Here is a 23,547-nt window from a genome sequence, read left to right on the forward strand (position 1 = left end):
AATGTAGAATAAGGTCAGTGGCAATCTAAAGAAATTATTAGTATGGTAATACCAATAATTTTTTAAGACCCATGTTCAATCTGAAAAACAAGCTCAGAGCATGAATTGTTCTTTACAGACTAGGAAAAAAATTATCGCATTTAAATAAACTGCTATTTCCCTGAGTTATAACTCAGCAACCCAACATATACCATAAATGTTATACCTGGCATAAACATTTTAGAAATGAAAAACATTTTTTCCTGCAATAGACTGGCTACTTTGTAAATTTCTGTTTAATTCCATGTGAATTCAGCATATGGAATTTCCAGTGATGTTAAAGTGTTGGGAGCACTAAGTTGACATAAAGCTTTTATGTCAGTGCCTAGGTCATAGTAATCATTCAATAAATATCAGATGTTATTCCTGACAGCTGCAGACTGTGAGCTCCTCAAAGGCAGGAATTTTATCTATTTTTGCATCCCTCAGTGCCTACTATATACTCTAGAATGTAGTAGGTGTGTCATTAATGTCTTAATGTCTTGAATTAAAGATAACATGAACCCTAGCCTCTAGGAAGTTCTACTCAAACTAAAATGCATTTTTTTTTTTTTATCTAGTCTCAAAGATCTGATTGATGTCCTTGCCTAGATAGCATGGAATCTTGTGCAGAATACATTCACTATAAATCCGACTATGCTAGAATTACCTTATCATAGTCTCCCTTTCTCTGGCTTTATTCTGTAACACCAGTGAATGCCTTTGTTATTTTTTACTTGCAAAACAGATGTAATTTTAAAGTGGTAGTCTTATGCTATTATTGAAATTGAGATTTAGAATTCTGTAAATGAATGTTTAACAATATTTGTAAAAAAGTTTCCAAAAGAATTTGTAATATCCTATTTATTATCTACAACTGTGCTGGTCTTAAATTCAATCCGACAGAACTCTCCGTGCCCCTCATCCCTGGTATGTTGTAGGAATCCACAGGGGTGACTTTCAGTATATTCTCATAAAGAGCTGGCCAGTAGCTTGGAAGTACTGACTTGGGAATTTGGCAGCATCTGGGGTGATGAGTCTGAAAAAAATTATTAAACAACAACAACAAACCACAGGAACCTATATCTTTCTAAGTCACAGTTTGGAAACAAAAAGTCTTCTTCTCCATTTGTATTGATAAAAGCGAAAGAAATAGTAGTGTCTTTTGTTTTATACATTTAAAAAATATATTTCAAAACATTTCATTCAGGCTCCTAATTTATTCCTTCAAATTTCTAAATTTCACCAAACTTCAAAACAGCACCGAGAAGTAAAAAAAAAAAAAAAAAAAAAATCTCACCTTTCCAAAGAATTGGACAAAGCTTTGTGCAAGTGACTGATCTCTTGGAGAGCAGGTAATCTGTGTTAAACAACTGATTGACATGCTAGCCCCTGGGCATTTTCCTAAGAGAAACTTAGCAAGAACACAGCTCCTCATGCAGCCACTTTCCCCCAAAGTGAATCTAACTACACATTCCTGCAGTGACTCTGAAAGGACAGGACGGGGGTGGTGGTGGTGGGGGGGGGGATCAGGGGAGGAGCTCGTCCCACATTACACTTTCCTAATTCAAAATACAGGGGGGAAAATCCGTCGCTGGCAAGTTTCTGTTTCCCTGCAAACAGGGGTTTGTCCTTCTGTTGAACTTTCACCTCCCGAACTCGCCTTCTTTCATTGGACGAAGTGCAGAAAGAAAGAGGAGAGATCGAGGGTGGATGGGAGAGGAGAAAGGGGGTTGAAAACACCACCCCTCCTCCCTCTCCTTCAACTGTCACTGATGGCAAAAACACTTTCACTTTTAACTGGAGGACTCACATCTTTGCCTATGTTCTCCCCTTCCTTCTATATTTTTAGCTCAGAAACCAAGTGAATAGCCATCACATTCCCATCTTCGGCCCTATTTAACACTCTGCCTATCATTTTATTCCAGCTTCTGAATGGGCCCCCCTTTCCCAGTCTTCTGAGGAATCCCACCTCCCTCTTGCCCCTTATTTTTCAGGTCTTTCTAGCCAGATCCCTCTTTTGCCAGGGACTACTCTGGCGTTCCCTTCCTCCTCTGGTCTGTGCGGTTCTGCTTCTCTCTTCTCCAATCCCTACAGCTTGGACCCTCCTAATTCCCACCTCCCGAGACCTCTCGCCCCAGCGACCCCCACCCTCCAACCTTGTTCTAGCAGCTGCGTTTTTTTTTTTTTCTCTCTCGCTTTTTTTTTTTTTTTTTTTCTGAGAGCCTTGTTGTTTACCCAGCAGGTGGATGTGACGTCAGGGACGCACAACAGCAAAAAATAACAACATCTCCCTCCGCGACGTGTTGGCCTCCCGCGCGCCTTATTTATTTATTTGTTCCGGGAGACCGGGGGGAGGGGAGTGGGCGCCAGCGCTCGAGTGTCTTGGGGGATGGCGGCTCGCACTCTGGGGGCGCTGGAGGCCTTGGGGGTGCGTGAGGCGGAGAGGGAGCCCTAGCAGGAGACCGGGGAACGGGCCAGGGAGTGCCCCCAGCCAAACGCTACCCGCGCCGCCGCCGCCACCGGCGCTGGCAGGGCTCCGGGAAGCTAGTCCCGAGCGGAGGAATCTATTGTTATTTATTGTGTGGCGGTTGCATGCTGTACTCGCGGTGGCCCTGCCCTCGCCCGGGAGTGCGTGTGTGCGCGAGTGTGTGTGCGAGGGGGTGCGCGCGCGGGCGGGAGTGGGCGCGCGCGGGGAAAGGCCCGAAAACACCTTAGTTTGCACCGAGAGACCGTTTGCAGCGGGTGAGTTTGTATTTTTCCATTTCTGCTCCACTTTTTCCCAAGCCGCCTCCTGCCTTGTTTCCGCCACTTTAAACAACAACAACAACCAGCACAAAAAAAAAAAGAAAGAAAAAAAAAAGAAAAAAAAAAAGAAAAGAAAGAAAAAAAAGAAAAGAAAAAAAATACCACTCTCCACCTCCAAGCTCCACGTGCATCTCCCCCAGCCCTCCCCTCTCAGCTTCTCTCCCACACAGGTCGGGGCCCAGGCTCTGGGGTCAGGATGGGTGCTGCGGGCCGGCGCGGGGAGGTGGAGGGGGCTTCAGAGGCGCCTGCAATCTTGAGTCCATTTGCATAAGTCAAATGGGGGGGGGGCGGGCAGCGGCGGCGAGAAGGCGAGATCGCCTTCTCCTCGGCCCCTTCACGCCCAGCTCTGTGCTCGCCACGATCGCCGCGGGGAGAGAAATAAATAAGCCCAGGCCGCCTGGAGCAACTTTCCGAGTACCGCGTCGGGGTGCCTGCCGAGGAGTCGGGCGGGTGTAGGGCCCCAGGTCGGGTCCTTGGCGGGAGGGGGCGCGCGTCGGGCGCTTCTGCAGCTCAAAGTTTGGACTTGGAGCAAACTTTTCCCCTTCGCTTTCCGCGAGTGTGTGCCCTCGGGCTGCTCCGCGAGCTGCGGCAGAATGGGAACACCCGCTCTCAGGGCCCCGCTCCTGTGGACATCCCCGGTGCCACGCACGCCTTGCCCTGAATCTGGCGGCTGGAGCACCCCTTCACCGCCTCCTGGAGCCCAGCAAACTCAGACACACTCGCACACCCCCAGCTAGACACGCACCTCCATGCGCGCTCGGCCCACGGAACCCAGACTCCCCGCGAAGGACCCGCGGCAGCCGGGGCCAGATCGGCGAGTGGAGAGTAGGAGCAGGGTGCGCTGCGGCGAGTCGCCGCGCCCGGATTTCCCTCCCCTCTGCCACACACACTTTCTGGTTTTACCCCCTCCTTAAGCTTGGGGAGCGGGGAGATTTCCCAAACTCCAATCTCCCCTGAGACGCGTGAGTCGCCACGTCCCTCTTGCTGTCCTGGCGGTCGATGGCTCTCCGTCCCTCGCCCGCGCACCGCCTTCCTTCCTCCTGAGCTCCCTGCGCTCCACTCCTGTCCCGCAGAGGACTCAGCCGAGCCGGTGAGCCGGAACCGCGTGTGCTTCGAGTGGGGACCGCGGCGCCGAAAGCCGAAGAGTTTGCTAGTTGCCGCGGGGTCGCGGTCATTCGTTGCCTCCGCCTCTCCTCGCCCCCGCCTCCTGCCCCCCTCCTCCCCAGATACCGCTGCGCTTGGAAACTTCGATTCCTTCTCCTTTTTGGCCCTCAGCAAGTCTCCCTCCCCACCTGTTGTGAGCTCCGCCTCTGTCCCCGGAGACTGGCGGTGACACACGCGGGCACCGGAGAGCTCCGTGCCCAGAAACAAAGTCGCATGCCCCCGTTTCAAGTGTTCGCTTCGAAATTGCTGCCTGCAGCAACCCCTCACCCCCCGTCCCATTCCCGCACAGCTCCCGCCCCTTGAGAGAATAAGGACTAAATAAACAGTTGTAACTCCAAACCTTGCGCCTGCGATCGTATCCCTATCCCACCCCCTTCCCCCTTTCCTCCCCCCTTCTTTTTTGTTGTTGCAACTTTGTAAGATCCCGGGGAAGGTGCTCAGACTTTGCTCCGGCCGATTTCCCTGTCTCGGGATCCTTGCAGGGATTCCCTGAGCCACAGCCTCTCTTCCCTCCACGCGCGCTCGCGGGTCCTCGCAGCCTGTCGCCCTCTCTGTCTTGGCCCCCCAGCCTACTCACTCACACCGCCCCCTCATTTCTTCCCTGCACTGGGAAGACTTGCTGAGGGTCGCCCCGGTTTCTTGTCAACCGCAGAACCCGAAAGTTTGCAAGAGGAAGAGAGCGCGCGGCGAGCGAGCGGACCAGGGGCAGCGGCAGCGGTGCCGGGGACCATGGTACTGCCGGCGCCTCCTCCGCGGGCGTAAAGGCGGCGCTCCCACTCCTTTCTCGGACTCCGCGGTAAGTTGAGGCGGCGGCGGGCGCCGGGAACAGGACGCGGGCGGGGACAAGGGGGCAAGGGACACTCTAGAGCCCCGGGCTGAACCCGGGGGCTCTCTGTGCTCAAAGCGCCAGCATGGGCGGCGCGAGCGCAGCAGTAGGTGCTGGGCGCCAGGAATGTGCCCATCTTCAAGCCGGTAGGTGCTTCAAAATACTGGACTTCCTCTTTTTTTCCCCTTTCCTTCCTAAATCCGAAAATCTTGAGATCAAAGTTTAGTGTGGAGAGTAAAGTGCTCCGATAAAATATGGTGACATCCCTTGCCCCCCTTCTCACCCTACTCCCTCCTTATAACTATTAATTATTTCCAAGTCATTGTGTCTAAATACCCTTGCCGGGCTGATTACAAAGTGTATTGATTTAGTCTGGGCTCATCCCATGCATTTCTTTTAATTCATTTTCCTTTTGCTCGATCAGAAAACCCGAAATAAAACTTATTTCTTTCTCTTCCCAACACTCCCTCCCTCCAGCTCTCATCCGTGAGGCTTGGGAAGAGTGATGAAATTAATATAAACATTTAATTTGGTTGCATTTGAGCTTCTGTGGTCCACTTACGAGAGGCTGGTGTTACTCTCGTGTCCGTTCACAGGTATTTTCTAAGTTCGATTTCCTTTTTTGTTACTGCTCTTCAAACAGGAATGCTGGAGGGTCATTCTGTATTCCCTTTGAAAGGAGTCTGTGCATTGAAACCTGCACTTCACCTTTGGTTGTCCATAGGCTTTAGGATTAAGGGTTTATACAGTAGCCGAGTTGAGAAAACCTGAAGGATATTTAAGGAATTTTTCTACTGCTGAAAATATATTGAATTTATGCAAAATTTTTCCTTTCCACCTCACTCCCACACCCGTTTTTCCACAGTGAGAATCGGTTAGAGGGGAAACGTCTTAACTGGAATTTGAGAGAAATAGACTTCAGGTGTTTTCTACCCAGGGTTAACCTGCAAAATTGAGACAGAGGAGTTCCTGTTATTTTCAGTTCCAGAGACAAATGTTTCAAATCTTTTTAGAGTTCCACTGGAGTTTTGATTTTCAGTGTGGAAATACCTATGTCCTTGAGTCCAGGAAAAGAAAATTGGGCTCACAGCTTTAGACGTTTGGAACGGGTTTTTTCCTCTCTGATTTTTCTACTCAAAATGTCTAATAAACTAAAGAGCGTTAAAAATATAAAAGAAACTCAACTAGTTACCATTCAAAAGGTGTCAGCTAAAATCTCACTGCAAAGGGGAAAAAAGGCTTACCGTCCAGCCACTGGCTGTTTATTTTCCCCCTTAGACTTTGGATTAGTATGAGAGAGAGAGAAAAAAAAAAAAAAAATCAGGGTTTTTTTTGGGGGGGGAGGGGGGCAGCGAGTAAAGTAAACAGCCTCCAACTGCTGAACCTTGACAACCCAAATTAAGGAAGCAGGAGAGATCAAACAGAACTGCTGCTGGGTTGTTGTCATGAGCTCTACATGGAGAACTCTGGACTATTCGATCTAGCTGCAAAGCTATATATTCAGTAATGCAGAAATGGACCATTGCAAATGCTGATCTTTGTTGTGCAAGCGAAGGCTCACTTGGAAGGAAGTACTTAGTCTCTCTCTAGGCAGCATTTGAGTTCCTTATAAATGCTGAGTTGCTAAACAAGTTATTATTTTTAGTGCATTCTTGTTTACAAAGAGAATGCACTCAAAAGGTATTAAAAGAATATCAAGTGGTCCAGAGGCTGTCTTGCTACCCAGAACTGTGCAGAGAAATTCTTTTTACCAACATTAGACTCCTACACTAGAGTTAGATAACGTTTTCTCACATCAAGTTTAGAAGATCTGCCTTGTCAGGGAAGCCAGGGTTTTGTATGTGAGGGTTTAAATCTGATGTGCAGCTGAAGAAAAAAAAAAAATCCCTAGTGATGAAGTTTTGTGTCAGCCCACTCTTGGAATTTAAAAAGGCGAGAGGGAACATTCTCCAGATTAGACATAACCTCTTTTTTTAGATTGACATTCAACATGACCATGTTGCTACTTTTATTCAAGTTCTCTGTAACTTGTCCTTGCTTGTTTTCTAGGAAAATTTAACTGCTTTACATTTTTAAAGGGGATAGTAACAGTAATTACTTTAGCGTTTTGTTTTCACAGGTTTATCAAAGTATAATGAAAGAAACATCGGGTATTCAGATTAACTGTCTCAAATTAACGGGGTTATGTTCCTGGAGATGTCTAAGATTTTGTGTTTATATTTAAATTCTGGAGTATAAACAATGTAACACTTTTTTTTTTTTCTGTAAACTCTTCCCAAATTAAATGTCATTTTTAATTAAGTGAAACAAAGTAGGATATAGGATAAGTACACAGATACATAAGAATAAAAATAATTGTTATTTAAGGATTTCATTTTTAATTAATAAATGTTGATCACATAGTAACCACCTTGTTTTTTTTGTAATTCCAAGTTTCATAACCATAGTACCCAACATGTTTCAAAGTCTGTAGCTTTTATTGGGTATACCTTTTATTGTGTAATTAAACAATGTGAGTTAAACATACACATGGATGCTATTAGGCAATTTTCTGCAATATGTAATTTTTTTTTTAAAGCTATAAATATTTTCTAGTTAAATCATTTGTCCCAACAATAACAAAAGTTAACTGGATTAATATTGAGCCTAGGCATGGTTTTCTGTTACTAAGTTTTTCCTTGCTTCTCTTAAGACTCTATCTATCCCTGCCCTTGTACATTTACATTCTTAGGCTCTATTGAAGGATATGTCTGTTTTCAGCAGTTGTTTAAATCAACAGAAGAATTGTGATATTTCCTAAACAAATATATTCATACCACAGTATGTCCAATGCCAACATTAAGTAAGAGAAGGGAGAATAGAACAGATGTGACTTCTTTTGAACCTGATTTCCTCTTTGCAGCCAATCTTATTGTGCTGTTTATTTGCTTTTAATGTTTTACTTAAGATTCAAATGCAGTTTTGAAATGTGATCTTGTAAGATTCCGCATCTCCAAAAAGTGTGCGTATCCAGACAACCTTAGGTGTTATAGTACCAATTACATTTCAGTAGGTATGCCAAGAATATTTACAGGGCATTGCAAGAGTTCTGTCTTTTAAAAATAATTTTAGGCACACGTTAATAAAATTTAAATAGATTGCAGGCTGTCAGAAAATAGTATAAATTTTGTTTATGATTCAGTTACTTTAAAGTACTTACATTAAAGAAACTCATTTAACCCCTGACTGAAGAGCATTAAGTGGGAAGGGAAGCCCTCCAAAGAGCTCCCACTGCCCTTTGCTCTCCCGATAATCTTAAATTACTACAATTTAATTGCAACTTCAAGGCATTGAGCATGAGCTGTTTCTCTGTGGCTGAGAAAGGATTTCCAGAGCATAGCTAGATTTGCACAGGTGGTATTTGTGTTTTTCAAAAAAAAATTTTTTTTGCTTGGGGCTTTTTCTTTTCCGTTTTTATCCTGGTAGGTGTTATACTCCTTTTGTAGAATTCAGTCATAGTAAATGCCATTTTAGTTAAGCTAGCAGTATTGTCCTTTTTCTTTTTTAAGTATGTTTTTTGGACCTAGAGTGTATAAAGGTCTCGGGCAAGTAGAGGTTTGTTTTCTAAAGAAAATAACCGTAAGAGAGGCATCTGCTGAATAGACAGGTGAACTTTATGCATGAGCCAACATATACCTTTACTCTTGGCGGGGAATTATTTTCTGTAGTTGATGGTGGTGATCCCACCAGGTGATCAAACACGGAGTTTGTGAGTTAAGCCAGCAAGCCGAGTAAGTTTGTAGTTGGGCCCCTGTGTTTTCTAAATGATCTTCCTTGTGATTTGTTACACTGGTCTGCAGACCACTTTGTTATGCTTGTGGGATCCAAGGAGCCATCTTAAACTGATTTTTAAAAATGTTTCTCTTTCATAGTACTTGGATGAATTAAGGCCAGAGGTGCTATAAGATGGAACATCAGTAGACTATGAGATAAGACAAATTCCACAAACGGGAAAACCTGGCCAAATATGGGGTACCTTATGCGTGACAGGTCCCCCACCCCAACGCAGTCCTTCATAGTTTATTTCAATGTGCATGTGACAGTGTGGTTAATGGAAATTCAGCAGATTTGGCTTGTGTCATCAACCTAAAAATAAATGTTGTAAGGAACATTTGATTTCAAGAAGTGCTTTGGTTTTGCATCCCATAGATAATGTTCTTGTAATTATGGCTACAAGGCTGGTATTCTGCGAAGAGGAAATACAGTGGGGTAAAGCGCATGGCAGTCAGGAAAGACAATTAGACAGTGTTCTTTGTTTCTTTAACGAATTATTCTTATTAATTACAGTCAGTTTGTACTAAGTCATTTTTTGGGCCTTATTTAGAAGTCGGCTCCCATTCACCGGAAGGTTGTGCCAGAAGCTGTATCCCTGTCCTTGCAGTTGTACTCAGTCATGAAATCTATTGACCAAATTAGCTTGTGAATGTCTTTGCAAGGCTTATTTGTCTTTTTGAAGTCCCCTAACGCTAGTTTTTAATATATGACCTGCCTCGTGCGCTACAGGTGTTGTTTTGTAATTATTTTATGGGATTTAAAGTGAGAAAAACATTTCCTACCTAGTCAGCCGCTGGAAGAATGAGCTGCCCAAAAGCAGGAACCTGGTACCTGAATGAGTGTAAATGAGTATAAATGGGTTTTTCCTTCTGACTCTCCCCAGCCTTATTGTTTAAAAAAAGTGGGGTAGGGGCTCAATTTAGTGCCTTGTTATTTGTGATTAAGTTGTAGTAATTTAAGATTATTGGAAAAGTACAAAGGGCAGTGGGAGCATTTTCGTGGACTCATCTTGATGCTTAAAGCAGCTCGGTCGTGGGGTTAAATTAGTTTCTTCAATCTGAGTACTTAAAGTAACTAAATTGTAAACAAAATTTATATTAGATTCTGACAACTAATAATCTATTTAAATTACATTTAAGTATCTGGGCAAAAATTTAATTAAAGATTGAAGCACTGTCAAGCCCTGTAAATATCTTGACAGGTCTACTCAAATGGAACTGATATCACAAAATATTTACATATGTCTGGTGTGTTTGGGAACATCTCCACGGTGCCTGTGCAGAGCTAATTGTACTTTCTTTCCAAATCACTTTTTTAATAAAATAGTTTTATTTTTAAAAGGAACATGAATACATGTAAAATTGTGTTCAGGTATCTTGTTCACTATTTAATTCTGTCTACTCAGGACCACTCTGATGGATTTATTTTCTCCAACTGCTGCTAATTCAGACAAACAGCTAAAGTAGAGGGATCATTGACTACAAAGCTCATGGCATTCTGTTTTATTTGAATAGTTCGAAGATATCAGGCTGGTGTGCTATAGGATATGTTACTGAGGGGGAATGTATCTGAGCATGGCATTATTGGTTCCTGTTTATATTAAATAGAAAAATTCACTTAGGGTGGGATAAAGATTTTCCCCTGGATTTTATATTTGGGTACGTATTTGTTAGTAGTAAATCAGGGGACATCCACATTTTGCCATATTCTCTGATTTTTAGCTAATTCTTTGATCAGCTTTATTAACTTGGACACTGAATAATATATCTAGAATCAAACTCAAAAACCGAATTCCTGAGGTTTCTTTTTCTTCCTTCCAGCTCGGCAGTTGAGTCATCATGTGACTTTTCTCTGCTTCAGGTTCCCTGTCTGTGGACTAGGGTGGTAGTGTAAGATATGTGCTTTGAGCTTAGTGATCTAATGGCATGGGTGCTGTTATTATCCATAATTTTAAAGATGTCTTGGTGCTCTTAGGACAGTGACCACAGCTCTTGGGGGGAAGGTATGGTGTGAGCCTTGAGTTTCTCTTGACTTAGAGCTGCTCCCTGAGTTGGTGTTGGCCTCCTTCTCTCCTGGGGCAGGTGAGCGCAGAGATGGAGTGTAGTGCTCCTGAGTGAAGTCCTAATTCAGCATGTTTCAAAGGGAAATCCCTTGCTCACCTGCTTCCAGATCATTGTATGTGTTTGTGTTTTGTGTGTCAAGGGGTTATTGAAATACATATTCTTAGATAAGAATTTTTGCTGACTAATGTGAGAATGTGCATTTTTAACAAACTTCCCCTAGTAATTCTAATTCTCACTAAACAGAGAGCCATGAACCAAGTGAGGTATGCTGCTAGAGACTCTGGAACTGAAATCTTTAACTTCACTTGTATTTTACCGATTGAGTCTTTGTTTTATCTTGAGGCCTAGATTTTTAATGTGTTTGAATTCCTTTGAAGAATCAAAACTGATGGTTTTAAAGTATGTATGAGTATTGAAAGTATGGTTTTAAAGTATGTATGAGTATGTATGAGCTGTGGTTCCAAACATAGATGTGGCTGCACTGCTCCTGGGTGTGCTGGGTCTAGGGTGGGGCCAGCTTTCGCATTTTGAAAAAGCTCCCCACATGAATCTGATGCCCACCAAAGTGGGAGAACTGGACTCTTCAATTATCAGAGTTGGATAAAAACCTAGAACTCTTCTGAGAGTTTGACTTAACTGCTTGGACCTCATAAGAGAAAGGAATATGGGCTCCCTTTTCAGGATCAAGCACCAAGAGAAACATTCGATACTTAGAGAAGCAGAGGCAGAACAAGAGCCTTGCAGTTACAGAGTGGTGGGAATAACCTGGAACATCGGCAGTTTTCACCAAGCACCAGACATTTCCTTTTGGATTGTGCCTTGCTCGCATCTGTGTTTCCAATGGGTGTTGCCCTGTTATAGCTACCAATTAGTGTCAAATGGCTTTCTGGAGTTTGGTTTTCTCTGTGTATTTCATCTTAATTTTAAAATCTGAGCTGTTTGCTCATTAGATTAACCCTGCCGGCCCAACTATTTCAGTTTTCCTAGGCATCTCGGGAGATTTCATGTCATTGTATATGATGGTGCCTGCAGGAATATTGATGGAATAGCTTAGGCACACAAATAAAGCAGAATCCTAAGAAGAATGCATCCTGCAAGATTATGAGATAAAGGAAGATAAAATGCTAAGGAGGCTGGTTTAAATATTCAGGGCTTCAGCTAAAGATCTAACTACTAAGATCAAAAGAGTTATTTAATAAAAGTTGTACAGACATTTTTCGTCTGTATCAGCAACTTGCCTTTTGAAGTTACGCAGCAATAAAGTGTTTGTCCAAAATTACCCTCACCTAAATTAAAATAAAAATTCCATTTGTCTTTGGGTGTGGCTTGATTTTAATAGATACCAAAAAGTTGGCAATTATTTTTATGTCTAGAACTTCACAGCTGCCTTGGCTCTAGGTTTGGGTGGCATTTGGAATAGTCTTATAATACAAAGTTCTTTTATTTCTCTTCAAACCCTGAAGCACTTTTAAAAATAATCTCTGATGGACCAAATTTTAAAACTAGAGTGTCGCTATCCTTGAATAAAGATGAAAATGAGACCAATTGAAAAAATGGAAGGTATAATGATAGAGGATGAAGAGTGTTACTGTTGCCACCAGTTGATGACGTCTACAGTGTAACATTAAATAACTCCACCTTGTTTGTTGAAAGGATGTTAATCATTTCGTTCAGAAAAGTAACTGGTTTATCCTTATAGGATCAATGACAGACTATCTTTAGTAATGCATTATAGAAGTTTTCTAATAGATATTTGCCACATTTAATTATTTGGAAAGCAGCTAGTTGGACCTTGAGAAGGGATAGGACATCTTTAGGTAATATCCCTGTCCACATGCAACTGCAAATAATTTTGGAGAACATAGTCTATTAAAATAGAAAAATTTTCAGTCCCGGGTTTTCTTTTATGGCCTTCTTTAGGCATGTTGTTGCAGATCTGCTGTTTTGCATGTCTTCTATAGATTTAGGAAGGGTTCAACCACTTAATTGTGTTCATCTTATTTTCTAAATAATGGCTTTTGTTGCAGTATGTTGCATATTGACAGTAAATGAACAGTCGTAACTTTGGTAAGCTTACAACAAATTCTTATACTTGTAGAAGCAAGTTATCCTCCTCGCCACTGACTGGGGGTGCTTCTCCCTTTTGTCTAGCTACAGTTGTCCTTATGGCAACTACAGAAAAAGGTTTAAATATTTCAGGATGGGGAAGGGGATGAGGTGTGGAGTGAATGAACTCCCCATCTGGCAAAAATTTGTCTTTCTCCTATGCTCCTTTGTCGCAAAATCATATAGAAGGTATGCTTCTAGCTTATTCATGTGCTTGTATTCACATCAGCTTAAAATTAAAGATACTTAGAGATCTTTCTGTTTTCGTTTTTGTTTTTGTTTCACTTGAGAAACAGGACAGTCCCTTTTGCTAATTGTAGAAAGCATCTCTGTGTTGGAGATGACTTCCCCATAGCAGAGTACTGAGGCAAAAGTATTCTTTAATGTAGTAATAAGCACCTTTGAAAACAATGGAAATGGCTTTCATACTGGGATGCAGGGTTTTAGTGTTGTAACCAGTGCCCCAATCGCTGGATAAAATGTGATGCTTTGGCCTCAACCATTCTGATCTTTGAATTGAGAACAACTTTTGAGAAATCTGGCAGATATTTACAAAGCTACTTATCTTAAAACTGTGTTTTTATCTTTCTGTTTTTATTGCAAAATGTGTCAGACACCAAAAAGGAACAAAGAATAATTCAACAAGCACCCATGTACCTGCAGGTCAGCTTCAGAAAGAACACATTTCTGATCCAGGTTGAAGAGGCTCCTGGTATATCCCTCCCTCATCTTACTCCCATCCTTCTCCCCTGGAAGTGACCTCTGCTCTCAGCTGGCTGTATTTCCTCTCCTGGATTTCTTTATAATTTTAATACATATGCAAGTATTTCCCACAATTTAGGGTTTTCTTTTGCATGTTTGAAGTTTATATTGTTGTTGGTATCCTACTATATGTATTATTTAGTAACTTTCCTTTTTTTTTTTTTGTTCAATAGAATTATTAAATTTCATCCATGTGGGTATGTTGTAGCTGTAGTTTATTCATTATTCCACATGAACCTTTTGAAGTGCTGAATATTAATTCAAGACAAATTCTTTACATTTGAACTTAAAACCCAGTAGTCTTCTACAAGTACTATATATTGAAAATTTAGGATTAATATGAAACTACCAGTCCTGACTCAAACTTTATAATGTTCATTTGCCAGTGATTTTTTTTTTTCGTGTGTGTGTGTATGTGTGTGTGTGTGGGGGGGGGATGGAGGGACTTTAAAATCAAATATTTACCAGGGAATTTGACTTACAAAAAGTAATAAATCAAGTGGCTGATCTCTTACATCTAAGGGGGAAAAAATAGGCAAGGCATTCATTTGAAGGAGCCTAGCCATTTTCTCATTCTTATTTACAGACTTGGCTTAGAACCTAACAGTCACATATGCAGGGTAGCAAGTTAAAAAGCGATGTTTAATTAACAGGCGCTTTATACTTCTGTATCCTTGTTATGATATAGCACCTTGTTCTTCAGTGTAGAAAGTGATTTCTGCATATTTTAAAGGACTGGCATCTTTATGGTAAGAAAGCCATATAAATAAAGATATACTTAGATGAAAATCGGAACATGTTTTTAAAATAGTGTGTGTCTACTTTCAGCTCTGTTATCAAACTTGCTGCATAAGCCAGAGTTGGTGCTCTGTGATTATGCTAATGACCAAAAGAATCGATGATGCGCAACTAGATGAAATCAGTGGTGTAATCGGAGAGTTATCAGTTTTTTTGTCATTAAATATTAGTGATAAATAATACACTGTTCATTTTGAGTAGATAGAACATATTTAATTCTGGTGTACAGAGTTTCAATTTAGGCTCATTGCTGAGGAAAATGATTATCTTCTTGTAGTTTAAGAGGAAAGATAAAAGGCATTTGTGTTTGTGTGGCTAACTGACTTGGGTCACAGAAATGTTTACCTTGACCAGCCAGGGAAGGTTGGAAAATGTTTTTTCCTTCTCCAAGACAACTTGGATATTTGTACTGACATTTTATTAGGAATATCAGATATTCAGTAAATAGTATAAATGACTGGAGATGTTAAACAAAATGAGTCTAAAGGTAGATAGTATTTCCATGAAGAATGGAGAAAAATATAACAGAAGGGAATGTTTGGACCACACTCCTTTTAAAAGACTGGTGTGTGTTAAACAGGGACCGTTGCAGTCAATGTTACCCATTAAACAATGGCTTTATTTTTTTTTAATTGAGTTTCTTATGACAAATAAAGTTATACTTAGTAAGTAATGGTATATTCAAAGAGAAGTAATACTTGTAACTTAGCATTTTTTTTCTAGGTTCCTGAAGCCTTATGGGGAAACGTTGACACTGCCTTCTTTGTTGCAAAGGGTTTCTAATACAGTTCTCCCTAAAAGACATTCCTCCCTGGGTAGAGTTGAGTGTTGTTTTACTACTGTACAACATACCAAGTGACAAGAGTGGAAGTAAGTAATCATTAGCTGATTTATAGGAAATAAAGAAAGAGTGATTGAAGTTTATAAAAGAAGAAAATCAGATCGAAGGCTGCTGTGATATTATTTTTTAAAAAATGCGTTGTAAAAATGATTCCCTTCAAAGCAGAGACTGTCACCTCACTGTGCTAGCTGCGTCCTGCCATTTTCCTTCCGCTGTCCTGCCCATCTATGTTGGCTCTTACCAGTAACACCATCTGCTGTTCCAGCAGTGGCCTTCTCTGTGGTAAGGCAGGCCAATTGGGTCAACTTTTGTGATCTGGCAGATGTCCACGGGGAGCTCAGATCAGGCAGGCTCATTTTTATGTGTGTCCAAAGCCAAGATTTCAACTTGGTGAAAGGCTGTGGAATTTATTTCCCAAAGCACTGCCCAAACTCTGTTCTTCTTTTCTTCAACTGCCTTCTTGGGCTGAGATGATTGCTTAATGCTCTTAATTATGCTGGATCCTTCTGTATTTTCGAACACCTGTGTGTAATTCAGATCATGGGTGGTCACAGAACCTGGCTCTCTGAACAGCTTCTCTTTCCGAATGGGGAAATTCCAAGGAGCCTGACTGTGCACCGCGTGTGAGGGCCCAAGCAGAGGCTTAAAAAGGGTGGACACGTTTTCTTGAACTTCCATTGGGCCATGTAAATGTATCCTTTGCCCTTGGGTTGGAAAGAGCCTTACAATGAGTACCTCAGAAATAATGTTTAAAAAAAAAAAAACCCTCATTCATCGATGGTGTGAATGCAAAATAGTACAACCACTTTGCAAGACTGTTTGGTATTTTTTTTTATAAGACTAAACATTACTTTTAACATACAATCCAGCAATTACAGTCTTTGATATTTACCCATAGGAGTTAAAAACCTATAGTCACCCAGAAATTGGCACATGAATGTTTATAGCAGCTTTATTCATAATTGCCAAAACTTGGAAGCAACCAGGTTGTCTGTCCTTCAGTAGGTGAATGGGAAAATAATAACTATGGTACATCTCGACAATGGAATATTATTCAGTGCTAAAAAGAAGTGAGCTGTCAGACCATGAAAAGATGTAGAGGAAACTTAAATGTATATTACTAAGAAAAAGAAGCCAATCTGAAAAGGCTATATACTGTATGATTCCAACTATAAGATATTCTGGAAAAGGCAAAACTGTGGTAACAGTAAAAGGATTGGTGGATGATAGGGACTTAGGAGAGGGATGGATAAATAGGTGAAGCACAGAGGATCTTTAGGGCAGTAAAACTACTCTGTGAAACCTTAATGGTAGATACATGTTATTATGCATTTGTCCAAACCATAGAATGTACAACACCAAGAGTGAACTGTAATGTTGTAAACTATGAGTGATTTGGATGTGTTAATGTAGGTTCATCAGTTTTAACAAACGTTCCACTCTAGTAGGGGATGTTAGTAATGGGGAGGGGGCTATGTATGAGTGGGAATGGGAGTATATGGGAAATCTCTGTACTGTCCTCTTAATTTTGCTGTTAACCTTAAACTGCTCTAAAAATAGTTTATTAAAAAAAAATTCTTGTAAGACGTTCATAACTATTATCCATAACTGTATCTTCAAAAATTATGTAGTCTTCTTCTGCTTTACTCATGTCATATAAGCATTAAAGTTTCCTGGCTTTTTCTCAAAAGCCAGTTTGCTTTCGAGACTTAGAGAATTAGGAGAGGAACTTCTTGGGCTGCCCTGATCTCCAGCATGGAGACCTGTGAGAGCTGCAGAAGACCTCAGTGGTCTGATCCAAGACACCCCTTTGTGGTTCAGAAACGGGATGTAACTTTTGCTGAGTGAGATAGCTATTGGGATCAAATCCAGCTTTACTCCCCACAGTTAGATCCATACATATATCTATATATACATTTTCAAAAACAATATACTAATCATGCTTCATATGCTTTTTTAAAAACATTCTTTTGTTCTACACTGTCTCAAGAACATTTTCTCTATCATAAATAGTCTTCTATAACATTGTTAATAACTACTTGGTTTTTCAGTATATTCGTATTTGATTTTCTCCCCCTGCAAAGAAACCGTATTCGAGGACAGTACCATAAAGCACCAAATCGTCTCTCTGATGTTTGTAACATATATGGGACCAAGGATATAATAGGCATCTGGAGCTGCTAGTTTTTTCTCCGGATTCATGTGTTACATGCGCGTGCGTGTGTATGTGTGTGTGTGTTTGGAAGGCGTATGTTTTATTCCGGATGATCAGGGGAAGGCTAAGGATCTGGAACTTTTAGTGAGTGGTTCAGATTTTCACAACTCCTTGAGTCTAAAGCACACCTAGTTTCACGGTCTCACCATTAAACCCACTAGTGGCATCTGTGTCTTGCTTTTCCTTAGGCTCTGACAGTCATACAGAGCACAGTTTGGTTTGTAGGTTAGAGCATGTATTCGGAGTGAGGTGAATAAATGCTTGTGCTGTGCATTAAATGTCAATTTTTGAGAAACTAAGCCAGGTCTCACAGAGTGTAAATAGTCCATGAAACGAGTTATCTGTAAAAAAGTAGAAGTGAAGTCCACACCTAATAAGGCTTTTGAACATTCAAAGAACAAACAAAAAGTGGGAGCCAACCAGCTGTACAATTTGTGGAGCCCAATGCAAAATTAAAATGTGGGGTTCCTTGTTAAAACCTAAAATTTCGGGACAGTGACAGCAGAACATTAAACCAAATGCAAGGCCCTCTGAGCATGGGACACTGTGAGACTGCACAGGTTGCACACCCAAGAAGCTCACCCTGCTTAGGATTCCTAAGCGCTTGAATGGCATTGCTTCTTCTAGCAAGGTTTCCTGTCCTGCAAAATAGGAGGCAGGCCAGGGACAGGCCTTGCATGCTGAGGCCCTCTTATACCGCTCTTATTCAGCGATGTTGGCTGTCTGTAACTGAATCCAGAGTGGGCTGCAAATTCTTTTCAAAGCACATTCCTCTTCCTGGGTTGTAAGATATCCATTAAGTGCAAAATGTTGGTCATCTTCTGGACTAGGTGTTCTCTGCAGGCATTTTGCAAAGTCCTGTGAGGGAAGCTAATCCTGTTCATACTTGCTCTTTCTTTTTTTTCTTCAATAGCCCTTCTCCCAGGATTTTGCCACTTTGCCTCTGTCACCTTGATTGCTCTTTATTGTCACCTACCCTTGGCTTCATTCTGGAAGAGACCTGCTGGACCTAAAATGTGAAAGCAGCCTCAGAGAAAAGCTTGTGTTCTTTTCCTCCTTTTATCCTGAAGTCTTAAATATTAAATAAGCAGATTCTATCTGGAGGGACACCACTGATTCACTGCCTTCAGGAACTGCAAGATAACCAGGCCTTGTGTCATGGATACAGGGTTGATCCAGGCTGCACAAAATGCAAAAATCATTTTATGGGGTGTTGTACCTCTCTGTATTGGGCAGTTGGGACACCTTCATTGCTAAAGATAAAACGAGCTGCTTTAAGCTAGCTCATGCCAGGTTTGAAGAAAAGATATTTTTATAGTACCCAATTTTAACACACTTGGTTCATCCACAGGTGTTTCACCTTGGGTGGGGCAGTTTTTGTTCACTCCTGTAATATTGACTGTTTCTCTCTGCCCTTTAGTAGCTTGCACATTCTGAGCAAGTGGCTGAGTCTTTGAGACTCAGTTTATCTTAGGGGCAGTGATAGGGCCTGGCATTCGGGTTGATGAGAGGCATAAACGAGCACATGTACACGAAGCACATGTATACAGAGCTTTTGACTTGTAAACACTTGATTCTTATTTACCGTTTATTATTAATATAAATGATTCCTGTTACCTCAATTTGTGTTTTATGAGGACAAGGTCTTGGCAGTTCACCCCTTTCTTCCTCTTTAGAACATTTGTTAATGAAAATTGGGAAGATTAAAAAATTATTTCCCATACTTTCTTGATTCACCCAACTTTCCCCATGTTTTTCTCCCTGCCAGCCTCTTCTTTTCTTCTCTCTTCTGTCCAGCACAATAGCTATTCCTGACTCAATAGCATGTGACAGTTTTGAGGGGGCTGTGAATGCTGGGAGGATGCTTTTTGAGCTGACATAGAAGCTGTTTTTGGGAGCCCAGGGAGAAGGTGTACGTGTATTTTTCTGGGGAGCATTTTGGTGAGTTTATTAGAAGCATCCCAGAGGCCAGGCTGGAGGAGGGACTTTCCATGTCTCTGTGGCCTTTTTAGGAAGTTAAATATTGCCAAAAGCAGGTCTGCATCAGTGTCTGCCCACTGCCTTGAAGAGGCTGCTCTTTCAGAAGCAATTGAGGAGTGTGATGCTTTTTCTACAGAGAAGAGCAGTGACTTCTCAACCCGCAGGTCTGGTACGGAATGCGGAAAGGAAGGAAAACTAAATTAGAGCGAGTGATCCCCTGTCGGGCTTCTCTTTTTCAGACAGTCTTAGTCTTTGTGAACGTCAGAGCGTTCCTATCTAGCTGTTTACTAGATTGCCTGTTGAATTCACAACAACCTTAATTTGCACACCACAGGGACTGGAAATGATACTTTAGTTGGGTCAGTGTTAAACTACATGAAGGTTTTATAGTCAAGTTTGGGATTTGAATGTGTTTACATAGTCTGTCTGTATTATTTTTCCCTGGTGAGGTGTCTGGTGTTTAGTTCCTAGGGAAACGAGAGAGCCACTCAGGACAGCTCACCATTTGCAAAGCAGTTATTAACTTTATAATCCATGCACAGTTTTTAATGTCTTTATTTCTTCATGCCTGTCAGGACGGTTGGAGAGTGAATTGGCAGTGTGCTTAGCAGGTTGGGAAGAGGGACCACACATTGGCCAACTTTAATTCCCCACAGTGACTTGTCTTAGGCAAGCAGCATCCCATCCATGTTGTCACATCTGTGATGAGTGTATGTAGAGCAACTTGATCAAAATTTTTCACTCTCTCTGCAGTGGTCAGTGAAGGAGCATGGGCATACACATAACCTGCTAACTGCTTACTTATTATGTAAACCAGAGAGGAGAATTTAGTTATTTCAATGACCATCTTGGAAGTAACACATGGATGTGTTCATTTATTCACTTATTCACTTGTTTATTTACTTATTCCTCATTTGTTTCCCTCTTCACTCATTCGTTCATTGACTGACCCAACATTACTACTGGGCCTGGAAGCATGACTTCCTGATTCCTCTAACCTCCCAGCTTGTTTTTTGACATCCTTAGTTAAGTGTTCTAATACAACATCATTTAGACATCCAAATGCCATTATTCACAGAGATCTTTGTCAACAAGCGTATTAGGTTCATTTGGTTCTACCTTTTGTTTACTAAATATATGGCTGCCCAGAACGAGATGAGTCTTCTGTAAGCATAGTTACTGTTTCTGTAAGAAATAGGGCTTTCAGTTGCATTTTGACTCCGAACACTATACTACGCGGTATACCAAGTATAAGGAACCACCTTTTCTTTTTAGCCTTAGCTTAGACCTGACACATTGATGTTTCCATTAGGCCAGAAGGCAGGTGTCGTCTTGAGCAATTCTTGATTTGAATGAGTCTATTTAGCTTCCCCCAACCCCCAAAAATATGTGCACAGTGTTTGGTGAAGACTCTCTTTTGCACAGTGAATTTGATGCAGTGAATTGGTATAATAAAAAAAAGAAAAGAAAAGAAAAAGCAACAATATAAAACATCTGAATAAGCTTCTGTTAAAAAGATACTGATCTGGGATTGCTTTAATGGCTACTGTATTCTTGGCCTCTCCAGGGAAAGCTGCCCTCCGAGTAATGTTGAACAGCAGTCTGAAGTCCGTGAAGTCATTTCTTATACTTTTTACCTCTAATGTTCCATCAGGAACAGAGTGGCAGACGTTGGAATCTACAGCTCCTAACCCTTAGGTGGATGATTTCATTTCTTTGCTTCTTTCTTTTCAAATTTCATCTTCCCCAAATGCCATGGAACTAAAAGGACTGTTTGCTCATTCACTGAAATACGTATTTACACTTGCAAATTAAAACAAAGCAAAACTCTACAAAAGCCATTTAACTCTATTGGTAAAGAGTTTCATGATTGCTAGGGACATGGTCTAGATATTTGGCACCAATTAAGGGGTGTTCCTAAATCCTGATCCAGTGCATTCATGGGTGTTAGTCACACCGTGGCTTGGTGGTTGAAGGGCGGGGACTCGAGTTCGGCAGACTTGGGTTTAAAGAGGCTTTTTTTTAACACTGGTCGGGTGACTTAAAGCCTGTTAAACTTTCTAATTTACTTTCATTTTTCATAAGTGTGCATGTGTGTGTGCCTGTGTGTGTGTGTGTAAAAAGACATAATAGAGTTTATCTCATTCATTTGTTCTGTGGATTAAATGAGATAATCCACGTAGAATGTGATGCATAGTGTGCATAGTGTCTGGCAAATATAGGAAGGCGCTTTATACATATTAGTTCTTATGGTTATGCTTATTCTATCTATTGGTTAAAGGTCATATTAAATAGCTAAGATGAACAAAAGATGCAGAACTTTGCAAAGATCACTAAAAAAGAGAAGGAGGCATATTCTACATAGATGGAGTGAGTCAAAGCCTCAGGTTAATTACTTTGTGTTTTGGGGTTTGTGTCGATTGTGTTGGTCTTATCTCTTCACTTCTGAATAATCTCCTAAAATACTGTTTTGTTGGGTATTTTTATTTGCTTCTGGAATTGGTGCAGGTGCAGATAACAGGAAGCAAATCCTTAGGTGTCCTGAGGGAGCCTCATTCAAATTGTGCCAAGTAGGTATAATATACAAGTGTTATCACCTTACCGATAATCTGGCATGCCGTGGGTATTCCACGTGCCATGCGGATTACAGGGAGTGAAGTCATGCAGCAGTTTGGCACCAACTTGCCTGGCTCCTTAGGAAGAGTGAGAGGGAGGGAAGCCTTTATTCTTTGAGACAGTGTTAAAGCACATCTTCACTTGTCCAGAGGCACAGGATTGCAGATGCTGTTTTGTCTGTTGTTATTTCATGTGATCTTTGAGGCCATACCATTTGGCTGCGGGGAAAGTTATCTTTAATAAATGAATTGGCACCGTGTTTCTGGAGGTTAAAAGGCTACTCTGGGTTTGAGACTACATTACATTTTGCCCGATATTCTGACATGTAGAAAAATTTGGAAATTGAAGAACTGTGGCTAGAATACCAAATTTTTCGAGTGTTCTGATATTCAGATTGTCCTGTGGTTATATCTAAAGAAAGTGTTGTCTTTAAGGCTTAATTTGGTTCTTTGTCCTGGAGGATTCAGGAAGAGACCATGGTTGCCTTGCCTGTGTGGTAGGGCAGATAGATCTCTCTCTTTCTCTGTCCTTGGCCAAATGCATGTTTTTTGTGAGTAGTGAGCCCTTAGATATGCATTGACTTGAAGGAATTTTCCCAGCATGCCCCACCATATGGCAGAGCCACTCCATATGCATTTTTTTTTTTTTTTTTTGTTAAACCAGAAGTGGGCCACATATCTATATGTAAGATGTCCATCCACTTCCTGCTTTTGGTAAGAGAGCATCTCAAATAATTTGCCTAACCCCTTGGAGCAGCCAGTGCCTTTACATCTCTCCCGCACTGTTCCACTTGTTCTGGACTGTTTCCTCTTGTTTAGTTTGATTCTTCCCAGCCACTATTTGGACAGATGGGGACACACACACACACACACACACACACACACACTCACTCACTCACTCACACTCTTCTCTCTCTCTCCCCCCTCCCTCCCTCTCTTTCTCCCTTCCCCTCCCTCCCCTGCATCCTCTCCCCTACAGCCTGGCTCCTTCATTCATTTCCCTAACTTCACTCCACTTGTATCATATATCTTCCAGAAAACTTTAGGAGAGGGAGAATACTTGGGTGGGAGGGGAGGAATACCAAATAAAGGAAGAAGAAATGAAGACAAAGGATTGAGTCCAGGAGGTACAGATCATACTTCTGTTGGGCCTGTAAATCATTGTTCAGCTTCCTAGTAGAGGAAGACCCAAACCCGCCAAGAGAAAAACTAAATTATTTTGTTTCTGGCATGTGTGGTCTCTGAACCATACAGAATAAGATCCAGTCTCAGTGTGGTCTCTTAGTATTTGGGTGATCTTGGGTATATTTCTTAGCCTCAGTTTGCTCTTCTGTAAAATGATTTAGTGATAATAATATGAAGCTGTGAGGTTCATGTGATATAATTCATGTAACACCCAATGTCTACCACATTCTAAACCTTCAGTAAAAGGTGGATAATATTAGCCCCTATCATGCTAATGTGTGGTGGCTGCAGTGTCTTTGGTTTAGTCAGGAATCTATCCCAGTGCATAGAGCAGCTAATACTGAATCAGACAG

At 41.5% G+C, this 23,547-nt stretch overlaps 1 protein-coding gene across 1 annotated transcript in view; it reads left to right on the top strand.

Annotated features, from left to right (window-relative positions):
• EIF4E3 (eukaryotic translation initiation factor 4E family member 3) overlaps nucleotides 1-23,547 on the top strand; it is a 192,704-nt gene that overhangs the window by 136,051 nt on the left and 33,106 nt on the right. The window contains exon 8 of the mRNA XM_036219381.1: nucleotides 4,643-4,786. Within this exon, the coding sequence (XP_036075274.1) occupies nucleotides 4,643-4,752 (110 nt within the window). The 3' untranslated portion in view covers nucleotides 4,753-4,786. The remainder of the gene's footprint in view (nucleotides 1-4,642; nucleotides 4,787-23,547) is intronic.

The sequence above is a fragment of the Rousettus aegyptiacus genome, unplaced genomic scaffold, assembly GCF_014176215.1.
Source record: "Rousettus aegyptiacus isolate mRouAeg1 unplaced genomic scaffold, mRouAeg1.p scaffold_m13_p_4, whole genome shotgun sequence".
Taxonomy (NCBI): Eukaryota; Metazoa; Chordata; class Mammalia; order Chiroptera; family Pteropodidae; genus Rousettus; species Rousettus aegyptiacus.